We start from the raw sequence: 21,110 nt of genomic DNA, 5'->3' as shown, positions 1-21,110 counted from the left end.
GCCTACTTTCTCTATATTTGGAGTGCACCACAGGAGACCTCTGTTTGCCCTACTGCCAGGAGCAGGGATGAGGAACCTCAGTTACTGAGGGCAAGTGTGGCTCTCCAGACCTCTCTACTTAGCCTATCCTTGACAGTGACTACTTGTCATGATTCCAGCTTTGCGCATTCTTGGAATGCTTTTGCTTGGCTGAAATGTGCCCTTGACCTGTAAAAATGCCTCTTGTTTGCAAGCTGCCAGTGTGGTTTAGTGGTTAGAGCAGGCTTCCTCAATCTCGGCCTTCCAGATGTTTTGAGACTACAATTCCCATCATCCCTGACCACTGGTCCTGCTAGCTAGGGATCATGTGAGTTGTAGGCCAGAAACATATGGAGGGCTGAGGTTAAGGAAGCCTGGGTTAGAGTGTTATACTAGGATCTGGGAAACCCATGGTTCAAATCCCCACTCAGGCATGAAGCTCACGGCCTCTCAGCCTAACCTACCTCACAGGGCCATTGCAGGGATTAAATGAGTAGGGGGAGAACCATGTATGCCGCTTTGAGCTCCTTAGGGGAAAAATGTGGATTTTAAGCACAGCAAATAAATAAGAAGCTTTATAGAAATCTCATTGACTTTTGCATGGCTTGGATGTGTCCTACTGAACAAAGGTTGTCACATGCTTTTCTCCACCTACTTTTGTCTCTGTTCCCACTGGCGTGTGGCACTTGGAAGGTTCCTCGCAAGGGAAAGTGGCTCCTAGGCTGAAAACGGTTCCCTACCCCTGTTCTAGAGCAGTTAATAGCAGTCATACAACATGTGGGCAGAAGACTCCATCAAGCTTTCTCTAACAAGCAAGGCCTGTGGCAACTAGATAGAAAACGAGTTTCAAAACCAGGGCAAATTTGCACTTCTCTCTTGCTACTGTCCCAGGAAGTGCCAAGACTGGGAAGAAGTAAAGCAAATGCAGTCATGACTGGGGACGATTTTGCATACAGTTTGCTCTACATATAGATGATCCCAGGTTCAGTTTCTGGCGTCTTCATGTGAAACGAATTCAAGCCATAAGCTTAGGAAAGACTACTGGTGTGTGAGACCTAGGAGAGTTGCTGTCAGAGTAGACCAACGGCCTGAGTAACTCAGCATAAGACAGCTTCACATGTTCATGTGTTTCTCGTTTCTCCGACTCATTTTTCCCCCTTTTGATTTTCCTTTACAGGTCAATGCCGAAATGACAAGATTGATTCAATGGTTGATTCAAGGGGCCACACAGAGAGCACAGATGTTGTATTGAAAAGAAGCAACATTTAGATTCACCATCCATAAACTAAGCCAACATACATGATTTAACTTAATAGATGCCATTTATTAGGAATGCAGAACAACAGTTTTCAAATCATGGTCAATTATAAATAAATCTCTAAGAATAAAGGAACAACCATATTATACAAAGTATGTTTCCAACAAAATCTGTTTAATAAAAAAGCCCATACCTCCTTTTTGGAAAATGATTCTTAAACTTAGCTGGAATTCTCTTTGTTCATGCCAAATGCAAAAAAATTAAATAATTGGTTTGGTATGATTATATGAAAATACAGCACAGTCCAGCCCTTGATTATAAGTGAATTTGGAAAGATCATACAACATATTTTTCCATGGTGGATTCTTTCCTTATTCCTTTCCCAATAACTTCACCTTATTGGTCAACTTTTATCATGATTAATCTTTAGTGCAATTACATGATAACCATGAGTAAGCCATGCAAAATTATTCCACTTTAGGAAGGCATAATTTAAAATAGAAGTTGAATTATATACTTCCATCTTAAAAATATTAATATATTAATAGACATTGTGACCAGTTTCTTTTTCTTATTAGGGTGTTTGTATCTTCCAATTTACAGCCTTTCCTCTCACTTGATTGGCTGCGTAGATTCATACAAAGCTGAGTAACCCAGAGAACTACACATCAAACACCCTGGAGGACAGTCAGAATAGCATGAGATATCTTCACTCATCTGACAATTATAAAAATGCAATTCACATTTGTGGAATCTGTAAGTGACAAGTCTTACTCAAGTAGCACTAATGGGGATTTTGCTGACTGAAACTCACTTCTGAAATTTACATACGACTTTCCTTTTCGTCAGTCGTCACAGTGAGGATATGCAAACAATTGAACACATGCAGTATGATCCATTATTAAAGCAGATTTTACAGCTTTTTTAAAAAGAAAGAGAAAACGTCTATCAGCATATATACAACCAATTATTGGAGGGCCAAGTGAAACAGGCTTGATTTTAACACTTTACAAATAAATTAAAACCAATGCAACATTTACAAATAGCACAGGAACAATACCCTCCCCCCCTGACCCTCGCAGGCTCGAATACAGTATCTGAGACCAAGCAAATGTGTAGTACGTCCTCCATCAACATATTAAGGCGCATCACATAGCATCAAAATGGAACCGATGGGCTTCTTGCCTTTTCTCTCTGTCATCTGCTTTCTGTGGGGGGGGGGGAGGGATGAAAGAGAGTATTTTGGTAAATGCATCTTGCATTTTGACTTCCAGAGTTACTGAATTGCATGGAGTAGCTGCTTTATCATGTGAAGAGGTAATGGAAAGCTCACTAAAAGCCTTAACGGTTAGTACTTAAATAGGTGTCATTTTAGAGGAGAAGAGAAATGGCCACTGCAGTTCAGTGATCAACTCTCTTTTGTGTTAATGGTCCAGTGCTTTGGGCTGGTTCATTAAATGCTTTTCTTTAAGAGCGATTAATTGTCAAAGTAGAAATGACTCTTGGTACACAAGGATTTCCTGTTGGACTGTGCTTATATGCTGAGACGTGAGGGGAAGCTCTAAAATGACTAACATCTGGTGGGCTTGCTCTAGTTGTGTTTTAAAAAAGCATTCTCCTTCAACCACTATTCAAAATGCAAACTTATAAGCCACAATGTTTGGCTCAAATAATCATTACAGGTACAGTGGTACCTCGGGTTAAGTACTTAATTCATACTGGAGGTCCGTTCTTAAGCTGAAACTGTTCTTAACCTGAAGCACCACTTTAGCTAATGGGGCCTCCCACTGCTGCCGCGCCCCGGGAGCACGATTTCTGTTCTTATCCTGAAGCAAAGTTCTTAACCTGAAGCACTATTTCTGGGTTAGCGGAGTGTGTAACCTGAAGCATATGTAACCTGAAGCGTATGTAACCTGAGGTACCACTGTACTGCAATGCAGGAAAAGGAAATATTTGTAAGCATTGCACACGATGCTTGACATGCCCGTTCTCTAAACAAAGGAAGGGGTATATTTAACCTATGTTGGTCCAGGTATGTCTTCTGCAGTTTGCCATCTTCCATATGCCCTGGGCAACCTGTCCAGTAAAAACTGCCCATAAACCTGCCTTTCTACTGTTTAGTGGACTAAGCACAAACATACACCTGTAATTGAGGAGAGGCCTGGTGCAGAAAGGGAAATGGTTGTTACATCTTAAGGTGGCTTGTGAAAAGTTTGCCCTCACCTACCTCATCCTTATCTGACAAGCTGTGCTTTCTCTCTAAGGGCACTCTGGGACTTCACGTTGAACTGACAGTACCCTTCTGGATTTTGCTGTCAGGCCTTTTATCTTTCAGGAAAAGAACTCCGGTTTTAAGGCGTTATCACTTCTGGCTTCTTGGCAGTGACATGCTCATGCCACTAAGGCTCTGACACATCTCAAATGTATAATAGAAGCCTGCAACATGTTCCCTTCTATCCCACTCCCAGTCTTGGCAAATTCACACAGCATAATGTGCTGGCTCCTCTCTTCTCCCATTCCTGCAGTTGCTCCCTTCAAACAGTAATTCCAAGCCAGCTGTATCCTCTTTCTCTCTCCCTTCCATGGCATTTTGAAAAGGTTACCTGTAAGACTCATTTAACACAAAAGTCTAAAAAAACCACCCCTCGGATACATTGTGGTTTATACAGAGATATTTCTCCGCTATATGCCAGTTCTCGCACACAGAATTAAAAGATGCATCTTGAACTGTGGGATTTATATTTGAATGGTTTTTATTTATTTATTGCAAAAATAGTTGGTTTTTAAAAAGATTAGTAGAATTATAAAAAGTGAGGGGGCACCTTCGGATCTCAACCTGCTTGTCAACTTCCCCAAATAGCTGTTCTTCAGAATATGCATTTCCCCCCCCTGTAATAGTACAATGCCCTTCACGGTCTTCCTCCCAATTTCAGCTAATGCCCCTGATAAAGCTGGAGGTGTGTGAGGAGTCAGCAAGCATTTCGTACTTTAGAGGTGAGAGATATCCCCGCTCAGTAAAAGCGCAGTTGTTGCTAACTTGGTTCTGTTTGCTGAGTTGAGTGCCACCCTGAATATCTAACTTCATGGTTGTTTCTGTACCTCCTGCCTTTGGCATTTGGTGTTAACGCTTTGGAAGGGTTTATGACAATAGGCTTACTAATTTCCAGGCGCCGTGCAAAACCTTTCTAAACATTTAGCTCTTGCTCTTTTGTTTCATGAATGCCAATGACAAGCCGCCGTGAGTCTAAAATGCGGTAATTTTGACAGTTATGATTACAGCTTGGCTAGGCGGCAGCACTTATTGGCTACCCTGCTGGCTCAACTGTTTGCTGTGAATGGAGAGCTATATGGGAAATTGGGACACAGTTTCCTTTTGTAGTATGAAAAGAAGCCTCCCAAATGGCTTCTCCGGATCAATGCATTTCTATAGAGAAAAACAGTCAGTTTTGCTCATGGTAAAATATCACGGTTTGAAGCATGTCAATAAAAAGTCAGCAAGGGTTTCTTAAACACAAGAGGGAAGAAATCCCTTTGTATTACAGCCTGACTGAAAATAATGAAAGCATGGGTTAAATTTCATTCATTGACAGAGTCACAACGTGCCTCAAGTATCTTTCAGTTAAACTACAGGCAGAGCAAGACACCCAAAGCCACAGCCACAGAAACAAAGCTTAACGAACGAAGGCACTTTTTGACTTGTGTACTGAGGCCACATATAGCAAAATGTGATGGGAGGAAGGGATAGTACCTCTTCAGAATGAAGAGAGCAGATACTTATGGAAAGTAAGGTAAAGGTAAAGGGACCCCTGACTATTAGGTCCAGTCGTGACCGACTCTGGGGTTGCGGCGCTCATCTAGCTTTATTGGCCGAGGGAGCCGGTGTACAGCATCTGGGTCATGTGGCCAGCATGACAAAGCCGCTTCTGGCGAACCAGAGCAGCACACGGAAACGCCGTTTACCTTCCCGCTGGAGCGGTACCTATTTATCTACTTGCACTTTGACGTGCTTTTGAACTGCTAGGTTGGCAGGAGCAGGGACTGAACAACGGGAGCTCACCCCGTTGTGGGGATTCGAACCACCGACCTTCTGATCGGCAAGTCCTAGGCTCTGTGGTTTAACCCACAGCGCCACCTGTGTCCCTTACTTATGGAAAGAAACTCCACTTAAAAAAACCTAGCTCATTGGGGAGGGAGTTTCTAGCTGGGCTAGCTTTCTACTTACAGGGTTGTTTTTAATATTGATGAGAATTCAAAAATGTGACTCCCACCTGCAATTTCAAGTGACATATTGTATTGCAGAAAGAAAGAAAGAAAGAAAGAAAGAAAGAAAGAAAGAAAGAAAGAAAGAGGAAGACACGAATGCACGGGAATAAGTAGGCCACAACTTTATTAAAGGAACATGGCATTCATCCACCAGCTAAGGCCAGTATGGAGGGGCAGATCTAATCCTCCCCATATGACTTGCTCAGAAAGACTGGGATGGATAGCTAGCTGCAATACCTGCCCCCATCCCATCATTAAGTTGTAGGGCCAAGCTTGATTTGGGGCCGGGGGTAACCCACTATCCATTCTGACTAGCAATGGCTTCTCAAGGTCTCAAGCAGACGTTTTTCTCAATCTTGTTACTCAATATATTTATAATAGGAGTCTAATTCTGGGACCTTCTGAATACTTTAACATGCATTATTTCCCCCGTTGTTTATTGAAGAAATGACTCAAAATCATCATCCTGAAAATGGCAACTTTTCCCAAAGTGAAAGGCTTAATTAAAAAAAGGATGATGCGGAGTTTGGTTTGCAATGTTGTATTGTCTGAACTTGATGCGAGGAAGACAAACACTTGTAACAAATTAAGCTTACCTTCTCTTGCCAGTGAAGTATGCCGATTATTGCCAGGATGAAGACACAGACCCCAATTAGGGCAATAGCCGTCAGCAATACGATGTTACTTGGGGTTAGGTACAGCTTGGCACTCCAGCTGTGGGTATAAAGGAGAATCCAAGAAAACATCAGTTTACTTTCAGGACTGATGGCAAGATGTTCCACAGAGATTATGGAAAGCAGAATGATAAAAAGCTGCCTGACTTCGGGCCTATTTGATTTGGAGCTCTATGGGATGTAAAGCAATGAGTTAAGATCATCTCCCTGCTCCCCAGCCAGGGCACGTTTGTCGTGTCAGAGTAACATTTTGACTTGTCGTTTGATGTGTTGACTCACTGCAAAGTTGATGTTCGCTTTTGGAAGCAGAGACAATGCGCAGAGAAAAGGAAGGATTTAGGAAGCAGGAGGCAGCAGCAGTGAGAGAAGATAATCTACTGCACATTAGTCTCTGAGTATGAAAGGCCACATGTTTCAGGAAGGAACTACACCCATGATATGAAGCAGTACAAATTGGGAAAAACTGGTAGGTGTATTTCTCCAGCTCCTGTTTTTAACGGGGTTCTATTAAATACAGGAAACTACACTGCAATAAAGCTTCCTTCAAAGGCTTTAGCAGAGAAGAATTATCGGCAAAATATACCAAAACAGAAAAAAGGCAACCCTTTCCATCATCTTTACCAAAGTCACTTTTCAGATGATATTGCTATGTTCTGAGTTTATAAGCTTACAAATGCATCACACTCAAAGTATGCTAACATCAAAAGGTTTTCCTTTCTCAGCTAGGACTAAAACGGCGTATGGAGTTTGGAAACCTGAAACCCTTATTTCAGGAAAATAATATACATAAGAATTCTTCAATTATCTTTGGGGTACCGAAACACAAAAGAACTTCAAGTGTTCTTGTGGCGTGCTTTGCAAATGGCTCCATTGATTATTGGAAGTTCATAAACAGGATGTCAATTCAAAGCCACAAGGCGGCATTTAGCCCATCATGTGTCATTTTGCTCTTTTCTCACAGCCCAGGCAACGGTTTCATATCGATCTGAGTTAATGTGTTTCAGCAAAATGAACTCTTAACTGTCCCATTTGTGGAGTGTGGTTCCAACTCAGGCATGCAGAAAGCAACACAATCATAATATACCCGTCAGGAGATCATTTAAAATACATTCTCCAACCCCTGCTCCCGTTTTTGTAATTGATCCCTCTCTTGTTTTTGGATGGTGGGGGGTGCAATCAACCAGTGATGGAGCGGGTGCAAACTATGTGCTTCTGTAATCCTTAGGTCTGCTTGAAGAAAAGAAGTATTAGGATTGAAAAAAGTATGGCTCCAGAGTTAATTGCCAGCATACTCTTTAGGATAAGGTGAAACACTCCCCAGGCGTCCAAGCACAAGGCTTCTTCTAAAGCATTTTGCAAAATCGTGCATTCCATTCAATTCCATTCTAGGGGCTTATTTTATGGAAGGTATTTACTATTGATGTATGCCAGCCAAAATATTTAACTTGTATCTCTGGCCAAGGGAAGCCAACTCACCTGTTTTGAATCCGCTCTATGGCTTGCATCTACTGTTAGTTCTATGCAGAACAGACCCACTGAAATTAATTGGCATGATATAACTGAAGTCTACTAATACCCACGGGTCTCCTCTGAGTAGATTTTAATGGGCTACAACCCCATGTGTTTCTGAGTCAACCTGTTATTCGAGTCTGAAACACTGTTCCCTCCTCCTCACTGATTACAATGGGAAATCTAAAAATGGCTGCATTTCCCCCCTTTTCCCCCCAGAAGTGGATAAAATTTGCAGATAAAGGTGCTCCTCCAGGGTGGATTAAGCCTGCCAAATTGCAGACAGTTTCACTGAAGGATTTTGTGCAGCAAGCTTTTAAGGTTTGTTTTTTTTAAAAAAGCAAAAAAGTCTTAGAATTCAGTATAATGGTTCTCCCTTCTCAGGGGATGAATACTTTCAGAATAATAGGTGCAATGGTTTTCCCACAAGGACAACTTTTTTAAAAAAAAAATCAGTGATCACTTTTTTTTTTAAAAAAAAGGCAAAATGCAGCATTTTTGGGGGGATGCCTGTGTTTACAGAATGACTTGGGGCTTCCTTGATCTAGCTTCAGATGCCTTGCAAATGGCGTAATCTGACTAATCTCCCTTGAAGCATTCCTGTTTCCTCCTACTTTGGGCTGAACACAGAGTCAATGCACACTGAGTGGCAAGCCACCAACGTTTCAGCATCCACGACACCGCATAATATGCATGGGGTGAACAACCTGAAGTGCCTAGTAAGGATGCAGTGTAGTTCCAAGAAAAACTGGAGGACAACGACCCCCTCTGCACTCTCATTTGTGGGTGCACAGGGCAAAGTCTCACTATACACTTCTATTCCTCAGACAAAACTATATTCTAAGGGCAAAATTCTGCTTTGGGATGCAAATTAACTCAACTACTATATAAAAATCCTACTGGGGCACAATGAATACTATGGTCTAAATCCAATATTTTACTACATCTGTTAGACTGGTGAAAATCAAAACAACAAAAAAAACCCAACTGTCACAACTGAAAAAAATTAAAAACAAGAATACAACAACAACAACAAAAAAGCAAAGGCAAATTAGAATAACAAACCATTTTACTAAAATGGAAGATTTACAGAAGCTTTTCTAGACAAGCCATACGAAAAGGTCACAAGCTTGTCAAGTATAAATTATGATAGGAGATGGTTACATTAATTAAATCTAGCTTGAAAATGACTTTCCGGATCCCTTAGTACTGCATTTCAATGCTCACTGTTTTTTAAAACAACATATAATGAACTTTTCCCATAAAAATATTTTCCGATCTCTCCTTCCAAAGGTACACAGGCCATTTCAAAAACTAGAACACAGAGCTGAACCACATATCTGTGGAAAGATCAATTAGATTGCTTTGGAGTAAGCAGGTGGCAGAATACATTCTCCTTTGTTTAATATCTCTCAACTACCATGTGATTACATTAGTATAAAGCAAAACTGCATTCTCTTTTCACTTTTTCAAGTGCTGCTGCTTTATTTCAAAGATTAATAAAGCTGTGATCTCTCTAACAAACAGGCATAGTTTTGTTTTAGGATTACAATAAAGATTTATTGGCCACTGAGGTCAGCCACTGCAATCAATAAATCTTGAAACTGACTGAAAACTAAAATCAATGTGCATTTTATAAGAGGCATAAATTTGAGAGAGCATTCTTTCAGAAAACACAAGGAGCAAAATAGGAGATAAGTGACTAAAAACTCAATTGTAGGAAGAAGTAGTACTATCCAACAGCTCCTAAAATATCAGCACCAGAATTTACTCGATGCTGGTTAAAAGGAGCAATAGCACAGCCCACTGTGTTGCTTTGACTAAATGAGACATTATTGTAACAGTCGCTCTTGTGACATTTATTGCATCTGGATTCAATGGAGCTTGAACTGGATTACAGAGTTAACTGAACGCTTCGGGGTACTTCACATCGTGATCAATAGCATGATATCTATAATATTTCAACATATTTGGTAAGCATTTTGGGAAGTGTATCTGAATATGTCAGTCTTCCTACCTACAGTATGTTAGTTCTAGGAGTAATTTGCTTTTCTTCCCCCTGCAGTACATAACAAGGTGTTGACTGGGTGGAGAATGAACATTAAAATCTGCTCCAACCTTACCTTCCACCTTTTCTTAGTGATTGGTTACTGATGGAATCTAGCAGGGTTTGGGAACCTCAGGCCTGTGGGCCAAATGTGGCCATCCTGGTCTCTCTATCTGGCCCTTTGGGCTCTTCCCAGGACACACCAGACCTTCTTTGCAAGTGTCTTTTCTTGACCCGATTGTATCACTGAATTTGATAATCCTTCTTGCTTGCCTAGGTAGAAGGTGCATGGCAGGGGCTGGGACTAAATGACCCTTTGGGTTCCTTCCAACTCCGCAGTTCTATGATTTTATATATAGAGTGTGTCTACAGTGAGCTTACTGTACACCAAGACAGTCTCAACCCCCCCTAATCTGCACAGAAAGATAATTAAAGATCCAGTTCACAACTCCAGAGAAATCTGGTTGCCTGAACATCAGTGAAATGGCCATCACGCTTGACATGCAAATTAGGGGTAGGATATATCTCCATGAGGGGCAATCATTTCATTCTGCCTTCTTACAAGTGTGATGGCTGGTCAGTTTGTCTCGATCACCTGTACATCTGATGGCAGGAAGAATTTGTTCTATTAGGTAAGTTTCTTCCATCTTAGTGGGCACTGGGAAGCAGAAGGAATCAGTGCTGCCAACAGGGTAATGAGTTAATATTTGCCAATGGATTTCAAGGCAAACACCTTTGGAAAAAACAATAACTGAACCAACACCCTGGTTTAGTTTTAGTAGTTTTCCGACTTTTTTCATAGTAGAGGTAGTTGGAAAGATTGGGGGAGGGGGGAACAGAGGGAGGTTGCATATGTATGGAAGAGCGTAATAAGTGATTTCCTCTCCAGAAATCCCTAGGGGGAAAGGGTGGCGGTTCCTTGTTTTATGCAAGCTGCTTCTGATTGCTTTTAATAGCACAATGTAGTCTCTTTTTATCTCAAATGGCCTGTGATGTCAAATGTGGATATATGGAATGCTATCCAGTGCTGCACAAGCAAGTTCCCCTTTCTTCTCTCATCTCCCCATCCCTCAGCCACCCCAAATCTGAGCAAGAGTCCTCCCCCAACACTTTGGAGTAGATATGGGGGGAACATGGGGGGATGAAAGGGGAAGAGATTTTTGCAAAAGCAAAAATATGCTGTAGTGGACAGGCACATTTGCATATCACCCACAAGATTTAGAGAAAGTTTACAAACTGTTTAGTTTACAAACAGAGAAGATAATCACAAAATGTGATTAATTATAAAGCAAGGGTAGGTCTCTATAGCTTTTAGTTTAAAAATGGTCCTATTCTCATATAGTTTTTCTCTGGGTCCCTGGATATATGAACCAATGGTATAAGTATATACATATATCACCATCATAAGAGAAGTAAAAAGAGTGTAGTAATTCAAGTGATTTTGCTTTTCTGAAAGGGAGAGATGGACACCAATTTATCAGCCTAGAAATTCAAGTTTATCAGCCTGTAAATAAGTGCCACAAGAGTTACTGACTTGTAAAATCTTTTGCTTGCCCTCCTGTCCCATATTTATCCATGCTGCCCAAGTGTGGATTAAAAGGAAATGGTCTTTTCCTGGGCATCTGGAAGCAATGGGTCTTTGTTACAGGTGAACAGGTGAGTTGCTGTTTACAGCCTGTTCGATACCTCAGGTTACAACCAATTGTTCGTGGTTAAAGAAAAATAGTTTCTATCCAAGAGTGGAGCTTTAATATCAACATAGTTACACAAATATATTGCATACATTCAATGAGATGTATTCTGCATATAAATTGCAATGGTTGGTGACTGATGCAAAAAATAAAATAAAAAAATTCTTTCTTTTATTTTAAGGTAAACTGAAATTTCCTTGCACTGGTCATCACAATAAGAGCACAACTACAGAGATAAAATCACCAAATTATAAACCATACACATCTATCTATGTAGCTTTTAGTTATTTTATTGATTTGTTGATTGTAGTTTTATTTTTATTTTTGTTTTTTTGTTTTTCTGTGCAACTGTGGGAAGCCATGAGGAACACATTGGAAAAGCAGTGCATAAGTAAATAAATAAGTAAATAAACACTACCTACGGCACATTTTTAACTTTACTATATGTCAAGGGGGTTCCTAGTAGGCCAAATATAAGGGCAGCTGGGAAGGAAAGCTAATTACTATCATGCAAATGGGACTTTATTTCAAGGGGATTTCATTGTGGAAATCCTCTGCTAAGCAAGTTTCGTGCCCCTAATTACAACAGAATTCAAAGAGCCATGGCAACACACAGCATGTGCTGGAAATCTGAATAGAAATCTTTTTGCACTTCACTGGACACAGAGAATGTATATTTGATTAGAACCAAACTTCCTAGGAAGCCATTGTCTCCACAATTACATTTGCTACTTGACAAAGAAAACAAAAACCAAAAACCCCAGACAGAACACATTTTATGAAGACACATTTTATTATACATCTATGGTCAATTCTTTGGAATCTTTCTTTTTTAAAAAACCCTGCCAGTTAACACAACCCACAGGGAACATCTTCTGAGAGGTTGCAATTGCACAACTTCCATCCAATAAGGCTTGCCTAAGTTTCCAGAAACCTGCAGTCAGCCAGTATGTGAAAGTGAGTACCTCATGTCCATAGCTCCTGATCACATGCCCATTTTCAGCTTTGCTCATTCTTTGGACAGGAATTATTTCTCTCTGTTGTCTTTGACACCCATTTTCGCCCCTACAGCTTCAATCTGCCTAGTCTCTATGCCAGTTTTGCTTCTCTGCATAATCCTCTCAGACTCGCTCCATAAACCTTCTGCTCTTTCCCTCATTTCTCAGGACCTTTCCCACACCAAACCTAATTTCCCAATAGCCGGGGGGCTTTCTTAGCCTGTCATTGCCTAAATCTCTTAAGAGTCCCAATCCCATGCTCATCGCTCTGTTCTTTCATTTCTAAGCAGCTCGAGCCAATGGCAACAAGTCCCTGCTTCTTTGGCTCAGCCAATCACAGCCAGAGGCTTCACCATCATCACTACCAACACTCTTATTAAATTGCTCTAAAGACTTTGTCTCATCTTAGTCCAAGCAATATGGCCCTATGTTTATAGAATTATACTCTACTTCTGGGGCACGGCCAAAGTTTTGTATATTCTCTCTGCAACTCAGGACATAAGAGGCGCCTGCAGGATCAGGCCCATCTGGTCCAGCACCCTGTTCTCATGGTGCCTGTGCAGATGTCTGTGGGAAGCCTGCACACAAGTACAACATTTGCCTGCTTGCAGATCGCAGAAACTGGCATTCAGCGGTATGATGCCTCTGAGAGTGCAGGTAGGACGTAGTCTTTGTGGCTAGCAGCCACCAATGGCCTCTGCCCCCCCCCCAAATTTGGTGGCCATCACTGTCTCCTGTGTGAGTGAGTTCTATAGTTTAGCTATGTGCTGTGTGAACGAGGAAAGTAGTTAGATTTTTGAGTATACCAGGATTTCTGTGAGAAAAGGAAACGGTCTGGCTCCAACCGCAGCATAGGCTCAATATCCTTAAAATCAACAGCCATTGCAACTCATATAACAGGATTTAAATCAGTGGCATTACCTTCGAGGGGAGTAGTGAGGATATGGAATGACGATCAGCTGGGAGTTTGGGATGATGGCTGTCCATTCCTGTTTCCTTATGGACTGGAAGAGGAAAAAAGGAAAGCACTCAGTGAATGTCGTGCGAGCTCATTTCATTCTTAATTCTACTGTGTAGTCAAAGCAAAATCTCAACATTCTCATTATCTTAGAAAACTGGCTGGAATGACATTTCCAAAAGACTGTTTGGTTCCTTCCCACTTTCAAAGACAAAACAATTTTGACCTGATACATTTTCAAAACTTAAGAGTAAATAAGTTTACAAAACTTAAAAGTAAATAAGTGCCATTTCAGTATGTATGTATGTATGTATATGTATGTATCAAGGGATAATAATGCTAGAGGGAACCCTGCCTTTTGCTATCATAAAAATAATTAAGTAAACGGTGGATCAGGTTTGTAAAATGGCAGCCTGGGATAGATCCTGTCTGATCAGGATTCACAACTGTATGAATGTCCTGTGGGTGGAGGGCAAAATAGATGTAAACCCACGCCCTTTGGGTCCCAATCAGGCTTAGGTACAACCATAATGTTAAAGGTATTCCAGGTTGAGAATGCCTTTCCAAGGTCTCAAAGGACTTTAAACAACAAAAATGCCCATGCTGCAGGGAAAAGGTCGACTGGGATTCCACTGGGCCTGTTTACCTAGTCATTTTAACCTGTAGGTCAGCCATGGAAACCACAATTCTCTGGCTGAAGCCCACATCAACACATTCTCACCATCCCACCCTTTTAAGAAGAAGCCAACGTGATATTGAGCAAGGTATGAAACCAAATGCACATTGATATCAATACAATTATATGAACTGGGGTCCCAACATACCTTTTCACCTAATGGGCGAGGAATGCCCACATACAAGTGATCAAGAAAATTAGCGCTGCGTCCCAAGCCTAGCACATTATATGGGAGCTGGAGGGCAAAATGTGCTGATTGACTCAGTTGTCCCGCTGGAATGTAATTGAAAAGATGACACAATGAATACATTGCTTAAGGCCTTCTAAGCAAAACATTTTTGGTTTAGAGTCATAGGATTAGGTGCTCTTTATCCATATTTGAGCCCTAAAATCCATTAATACCTTTTAACAGCAGAAACATTTAGCATTGATATAATACTTTGGAGAGTTCCAAGCACCTCACATACATTACCTTGCAGATAGGTCTGGGAATCAGGAAGCTGCCTGTTGCTGAGTCAGACCATTGGTCTGTATGGCTCACTACTGTGAACAGTGACTAGCAGTGTAATGACAGATTGAGAGTATATGGGTAAAATTGTAGGAGAGGGAAACAACATTGACCATACTGTGCGTGTCTGCTATAGATCTCCAAATCAGATGACTTGGATGATGCCTTCCTAGAGCAGAAAGCAAACCTTATGAGGAATGGTTGATGGAACTGGGTATATTTAGCCTGGTAAAGAGGAGACTGAGTGGAGATATCTTAAAATATCTAAAGAGCTGTCACATGGAGGATGGAGCAAGCTTGTTTCTTCCTACTTCAAAGGCTAGGACTCAAATTAATGGATTCAAGGGAGATGAAGTAGCAGGAAGAATGTCCTGACGGCAAGAGCTGTTTGAAAGTGGACACCCAGAAGAGATGGTAGACTCTCCTTCCTTGTATGTTTTTTAAACAGAGGTTGAATGGCAATCTGTCATGTATGATCTAGTTGAGAATCCTTGACCCTCAGCCCTTCCAACTCTACCATTTTATGATTCTAGGGTCTCTGAAGGACTGTATTCTTCTGTACAAACCTACCTGGGCTCTGAGATCTTCAGGGGAGGAGACCCTTCTCTCAGTCCCACCACACTCAGACATGCTTGGTGGGAATGCGGAAGAGGGACTTCTTGGTGGCTGCCCCCAGACTTTGGAACTCTCTTCCTAGAAGGGCTAGACTGGCTCTCCCCTTTTGTCCTTCCACTGGCAGGTGAAGATCTTTTTTATTCCAGCAGGATTTGGAATCTGACCGCTTTTAAGGAAAGGGCTTTTAATAGTGTGCTGCACTTTTTTCCATTCTTTTTATTCTAGATGTTGTTGTTTTTTTACATAGTTTGAACTCCATAGATAGTTTAATTACTTTTTAACCATAACTTTTTCTATGTTTTTAGCTATGTTTGTTCTATTGGTATTTGTTTTAATTTTTGTGAGCCCATTTGAGTCTTGGCTCTGGCTAAAAGGTGGGATATAAATAATAGTCACTGCCATCAACCAATGACCACCTGGGGTTGAAGTCCAACAAAATCAGGAGAGCTACAGATTACCCACCGCACCCACCTCTGGCGCTTAGTCCTTAACTTTGTTTATAAAATAAATCTGGAGGCATGTTTGTGATGAATATACCACCTTGACCCATCATTTCATTTTGCTATGGTTATAATGATGGCATTCTTTCTATGTTTTGTGTGCTCCAAGACATGCTCCAGCATTTAAATCAAGGGCCTTAAATGAATCAGTAAGATACAGGAGATGTAAATTACAATACAATAAATCACACAGCTTTTGTGATAGATGGGAGCTTGAAGGCAGAGTTTTGTCACTGCAATTAAGGCATGACTTATCACACCTTAATGCACCCTCTGCACTCCTTTCCTTAGTCAAAACCATCTTTGTATTCCTGTGAGGCAAGATACACTTTTGGACAGATAAGGTGGGAGCACATGTAACGGTAAAGTGGAATTGTCAGAACTTTTCACACATCTAATGGTTGACTTTCTGATCTTCCGGTGCTTAAAAGCTGCTGAGAATTTCCACTTTATTTTCAAGATGAACTAGAATAATGGTTCTCCTCTTCATCTTAGTCTGCAGCAGCAAACTTACTCAGCACAAAATTGTACACGTAACATGTTTGTATCCAATATTAGTCCTATTCAGAGCAGATCTATTTGAAAATGATGGCTGTGACTAATTAAATTCAGTGTGCTTACCCTGAGTTGATCTTATAACCCCAAGTATTCCAGTACTATTACTGCACTCGGTGACACTATTCACATGAATGAAACCATGTGGTTGTTCCTTTATAATAATAATAATAATAATTTATTTGTACCCTGCCCATCTGGCTGGGCTTCCCCAGTCACTCTGGGCGGCTTCCAACAAAGATTAAAAATACATTAAAATGTCACACATTAAAAACTTCCCTGAACAGGGCTGTTTTTAATGAAAAACTTTCCCGAACAGGGCTGATGGTTTAACTTCAAGGGTAAGTTTATTTCCACATAGGACAGGCTTAAATACGATAGCAGCCACTATAATTTCTATATGATGGTTCTAAAGAGTGTCACTGACAAACCAAAAATTGCATGCATAACAATCCCTGTGTTGGCTCTACAACTTCCCCAAGTGATTATGGAGAGACCACCTCTGCATCATGCCAGCAGCGTTTTCACTTTCCATTGCCTCTAGGCCATTTATATTTAAATGAAACTCACACTGTAATATCTAAATATTCAACTCTCATATGCAGAACTATGTAAACATATTTCTTGAGAGTCAGCAGTAGTGAGCTGCCTGTTTGGAATGTATGTCTTCCTTCACTGTGTTGATCTGGGGATTAGGACTGATTGACAGAGTTGACAATTTATGCAAGTGTCGAAAGGAACAAGGGGCAATGAAGTTTGCCATCTTTAATTCATATTCTGAGACTTTGTTTCATATCCTAGCATGGCCGTGTGCCCAGTTTTATTGACTTCAGATACTTGTGCCAGGTGAAAATTGCAATTATACCCACCACACTGACAATGAAACATTACTTCAACAAAAGAGAACAGTGTTACCAAATGCTTGAAGAGGGAGTCTTATTGTAGCAGCAGCAGCAGCAGCAGCAGCAACAACAACAACAACAACAACAACAACAGGAGTTTAAGCCTCAATTGCTGATGAAAGTGTTACAAAAAAGAACTGGGAAATGTAAAACACTCACAGATCCAAGAAATCAGTCTCAATTAAACTCGTATGGTTTGAGCACAGTGCACAGGAGCAGCAGAGATCATGTCACTTGTCATGACTTCTCAGGGGAACATAGAATTTTCTGCCTTATGCCAGGTCAAATTATCTGTCCATCCAATGGTGGCTGGTGCCCATTGGGGCTGGTAGGGTGAAAGGCAGGGAGCCTAAATTGTAAGTGGAGCCAGATCCAATGACAGGCAGAGCCAACTGACTCTAGTTTTGCCCCCACCTTGCTCCCCACTGCCAAGCTCTACAAGGGCAACACTGAGACTAAGGAGAAGGAAGCTGACAGGCAGTGACACCCTCTCGACAGGATGTAAGTAAGAGGGCAGGCCAAGGCTGATGGGGCTGTGCCCCATATGCTCTATTGGACCAGCCTCCCCTGCATACAAATTGTCCACATAAGCAGCAGTTCGGGGATGGAGATCTTTCCTATCTGTTACTTTTTCCTTTTAATGGGAGATGCCGGACATGGAAATTGGGACCTTTGACAGAGCGATGTTCAGTCCACAAGGGCTTTTTCCCCACCACGTTCACTGGTACAACAGCTCATTCTTAACTCCTCAAAGAAGCAGTACAATGTTTAGCTAGGGAAGATGGAGGAATCTCAGCAATAATAGGAATTTCAATCAAAAGCATTCAGTGCACAATAGACGCATCAAACAATGCCTAAATATCTGAAATCGCCACCAGAACATGAGCAGTGAATCTTGGGTATAGGCAGCAGAATAAAGGCATCCCACGGAGTCATTCCGGTTTTTTAATATGATTTTCTGACATTCAGAGTGATTAAGCAAATGCAGTGGCAGAACAAAATCAATAATATTGACCACAGTAGTAGGAGGTAAACGTTAGGACAAAAATGTGAATTTTAAAGACACTGGAGTGCATTTTAACTGTGATGTTTCCCTATTGGATCTGCACTATGGGGAAAGCAAGAGCCACAGACTTTAGAGTATGATAAATAATTTGGAAGGCTCAGGATCCTGTATCGGGGAAGGTAAGGCAGGCCACCTGGTCTCCAACTGGATCTCCATCTTTCCCCTTAAGATTTCTACAGCTCACCCAAACTGTGGAGCAGGACTCATGTGTGGAGGTTTGGGGGATGCATGTTAGACTAGGTTATTCATCGTGGGGTAAACAAACCCAAACATGAATGGGAGAAGGTGGACACAGAAAAATGGCCTGGTACTAGGGTGCCACCTGTGCAAGAAAGGCTCCTAATTTACATTTCTATTAGAGGATTCAAATTCAGGTGTTAGAAGAAACTCTAGTTTCAATTTACAGCCCACCACACATTTCGTACCTTTAGATTAGGAAGGAAATCAGTTGTTCCTTGCTCTATTTAATATGTGAACTTCTTGGGTTTTAGTGGCTGGAAATAGGAGTAATTTGTTTAGAATGACAAGCCTCTGTCACTGAAAAATATGCATGCAGGAACAGCCAGCAACTGAGGCAAAATCTAAAAAATAAACAAATGGAGCAACTCAAGGAAAGCACTAATGTACTGAGCGCTTATCGATTTCTTTGTATTGCCAAGTCATTCATAGTTTGCTTGTCAAAAAGCTGAAGGATAATTAATAAATGGCAGAGTTCTAATTAGATTCAAAACCTAAACTAAGATCATGTTCAATTCTCCACTGGACACTACTTCTGCAGGCCTCCATCTTCTTTACAGAAATCCATCCCCTCATTTTCAAGCGTTGCACACTGTGGCCTCAAATGCAGCAACAATTCATGGTAAATACTAGCAATTCACAGGCAGGATAATAGCCAGCATTTCAGAACTGCTGCTCTTAGCACCATTTTGTTCCTTTCTTTTCTCTGTTCTAGAAGCCCCAAGTTGCAGGTGGCTCAAGCCCCACACAGACTGCACGGCCGACATGCCTAATTCACCTCAGTGCTTTTGTTGACTTGATGATGAACCTGACAGGTGACACAAATGGGGAAGACTGATTTCCACACTATATTTTAAACTGATTTTTAAATACGGCGGCTTGACTTCATACTGTCATTATGAAACAAGCTGAGTTACTTGACCAGACAAACTGCTCATTTACCAGAGTTCTTTCCGACAAACACCCAATTCTTTCACAGGGGAGTTCCTTCACTCATACATGCCCCACCATGCATAAGTGATGCAGAAAGGTTGCTATATACAATTTAAGCGAAGAATGACAGAAAAACAAACAAACATGGCTGGACATCCAAACGGTAGTGTTATTGTTTGGAAAGAGGTATGGATGAAGAATCAGGAAACGGTAATGCTTGACAAAACCAATAAATAAAAACCCAAGAAGAAACTGCTGGATCAGGCCAATGTCCCATCTAGTCCAGCAGCCTGTTTTCACAGTGGCCAACCAGATGCCCGTAGGAAGCCCTCAAGGAGGATCTGAGCACAAGAGCCCTCTCTCCTTCTGTGGTTCCCAGCAACTGGTATTCAGAAGCATTGCTGCCTCCAACAGTGGAGGCAGATCATAGATAATTAGTCACTGATAGCCCGCTCCAGCCAACGAGAAATCATTTGCAACTTCTCTCCTTTGCTCTACTGTTATCACCTTCTCCAGTCAAATATCCAAAAACCTGACTGGTCTAAAATAAAAGAGCAAGTTGCACAGAGGTTGGAACACACTGAACAGCCACCCTTGTGGCTCAGCCAAGGGAAAGAAAATGCCTCTCATCTCCTGAGCACATTCAAATGAGCTCTTCCACCATGTTTTGTGATTTGCTTCTGCTCCACCACCTCCCACAGAGGTCACTGGAGTGGGCTGCCAAATATGCCAGGCTGGCTCTCATTGTTATGGAGATCGGTACGGCTGTGATTATGAAAAGGAAAACAGCTGTGCAAATTTTCACTTCCCCCTTTCAAGTTCCACAGTTCTGGCACTGTTGATCAAAGTGAAGTCACAGATGTAAAAATTGTCTAATTTATTGAGAAAACTGCAAACAAAAACAAGAGAGACCCTGGTTTGTTTTATTTTAAAAGAAAACAGCAGGTTCAGGCATACTAAGGAAAGAAAGCTAAGAGCGACTCAGTACCTTTGCAAAGATACCTGGAAAGGTGATTTCCTCTGACAAGGGCGCAGGACCTGGGGCCACTGTGGTAATTACTTAAACTTACAAAGCCAAAGGCAAATGGAAGCAAGTGAGTTCGTGAGATGGGCTGACTGGAAGAGGAAACAAGAGGAAGGTGTCAGGAAGAGGAAGAGTTTCCATCTGCACAATCTCATTTGTGCAGATGTTTTGCAAATTGGACCATTGAGCTTGAACGTTGTATACTGTGGCTGAACCAGCTTTCTTCTACATCCCCTTTAGAGGAATGATTTTTTTATTAGAAGAAAAAAATGGAGGAGAGAAGCCAGTCACATTCCCCCCTCTCTTTTTTTGTACCCCCATCTTCTGATGGTAGTACAAGGCTCTATTTTTCTTCTACAGAGGCACTCCTCCTTGAAAGGGGATGCAACTTGTTTCTTTTTTCAGTCATGAGTCTGCAGACTCATCACATTATGCTTTCTTCACTCCCCCTCACTTTGGCCTTGCAACCTTCATCCTACTCTCTTTTCCGATTTACGAATATTTGCTGCTTTCCCAGTCAAGCATCCCTCCCTCCCCTGGCTGACAGTTGTCACTCCACCCCCATCTCTCTAGCTTCGCCTTCCAGTATTAGCCTGTTATCCCTTCCACCCACCTACTATTCTCAAAACTCCATCACTATTCGCTTCCTAGAACTTCTCACGCTTGGCAGCAGTTCGT

General features: G+C 41.5%; 1 protein-coding gene across 1 annotated transcript in view; it reads right to left on the bottom strand.

Moving 5' to 3' along the window:
• Window positions 1-1,321: 1,321 nt before the first annotated feature.
• Window positions 1,322-21,110, bottom strand: part of ITFG1 (integrin alpha FG-GAP repeat containing 1) — a 116,176-nt gene continuing 96,387 nt past the window's right edge. Inside the window, exons 15-18 of the mRNA XM_079988808.1 lie at window positions 14,241-14,365; window positions 13,380-13,462; window positions 6,136-6,253; window positions 1,322-2,484 (exon numbers count right to left, since the gene is read on the bottom strand). Of these exons, the coding sequence (XP_079844934.1) occupies window positions 2,425-2,484; window positions 6,136-6,253; window positions 13,380-13,462; window positions 14,241-14,365 (386 nt within the window). The 3' untranslated portion in view covers window positions 1,322-2,424. The remainder of the gene's footprint in view (window positions 2,485-6,135; window positions 6,254-13,379; window positions 13,463-14,240; window positions 14,366-21,110) is intronic.

The sequence above is a fragment of the Podarcis cretensis genome (assembly GCF_951804945.1).
Source record: "Podarcis cretensis genome assembly, chromosome: 8".
Classification (NCBI taxonomy): domain Eukaryota; kingdom Metazoa; phylum Chordata; class Lepidosauria; order Squamata; family Lacertidae; genus Podarcis; species Podarcis cretensis.
This window is presented reverse-complemented; position numbering and strand designations above follow the sequence as displayed.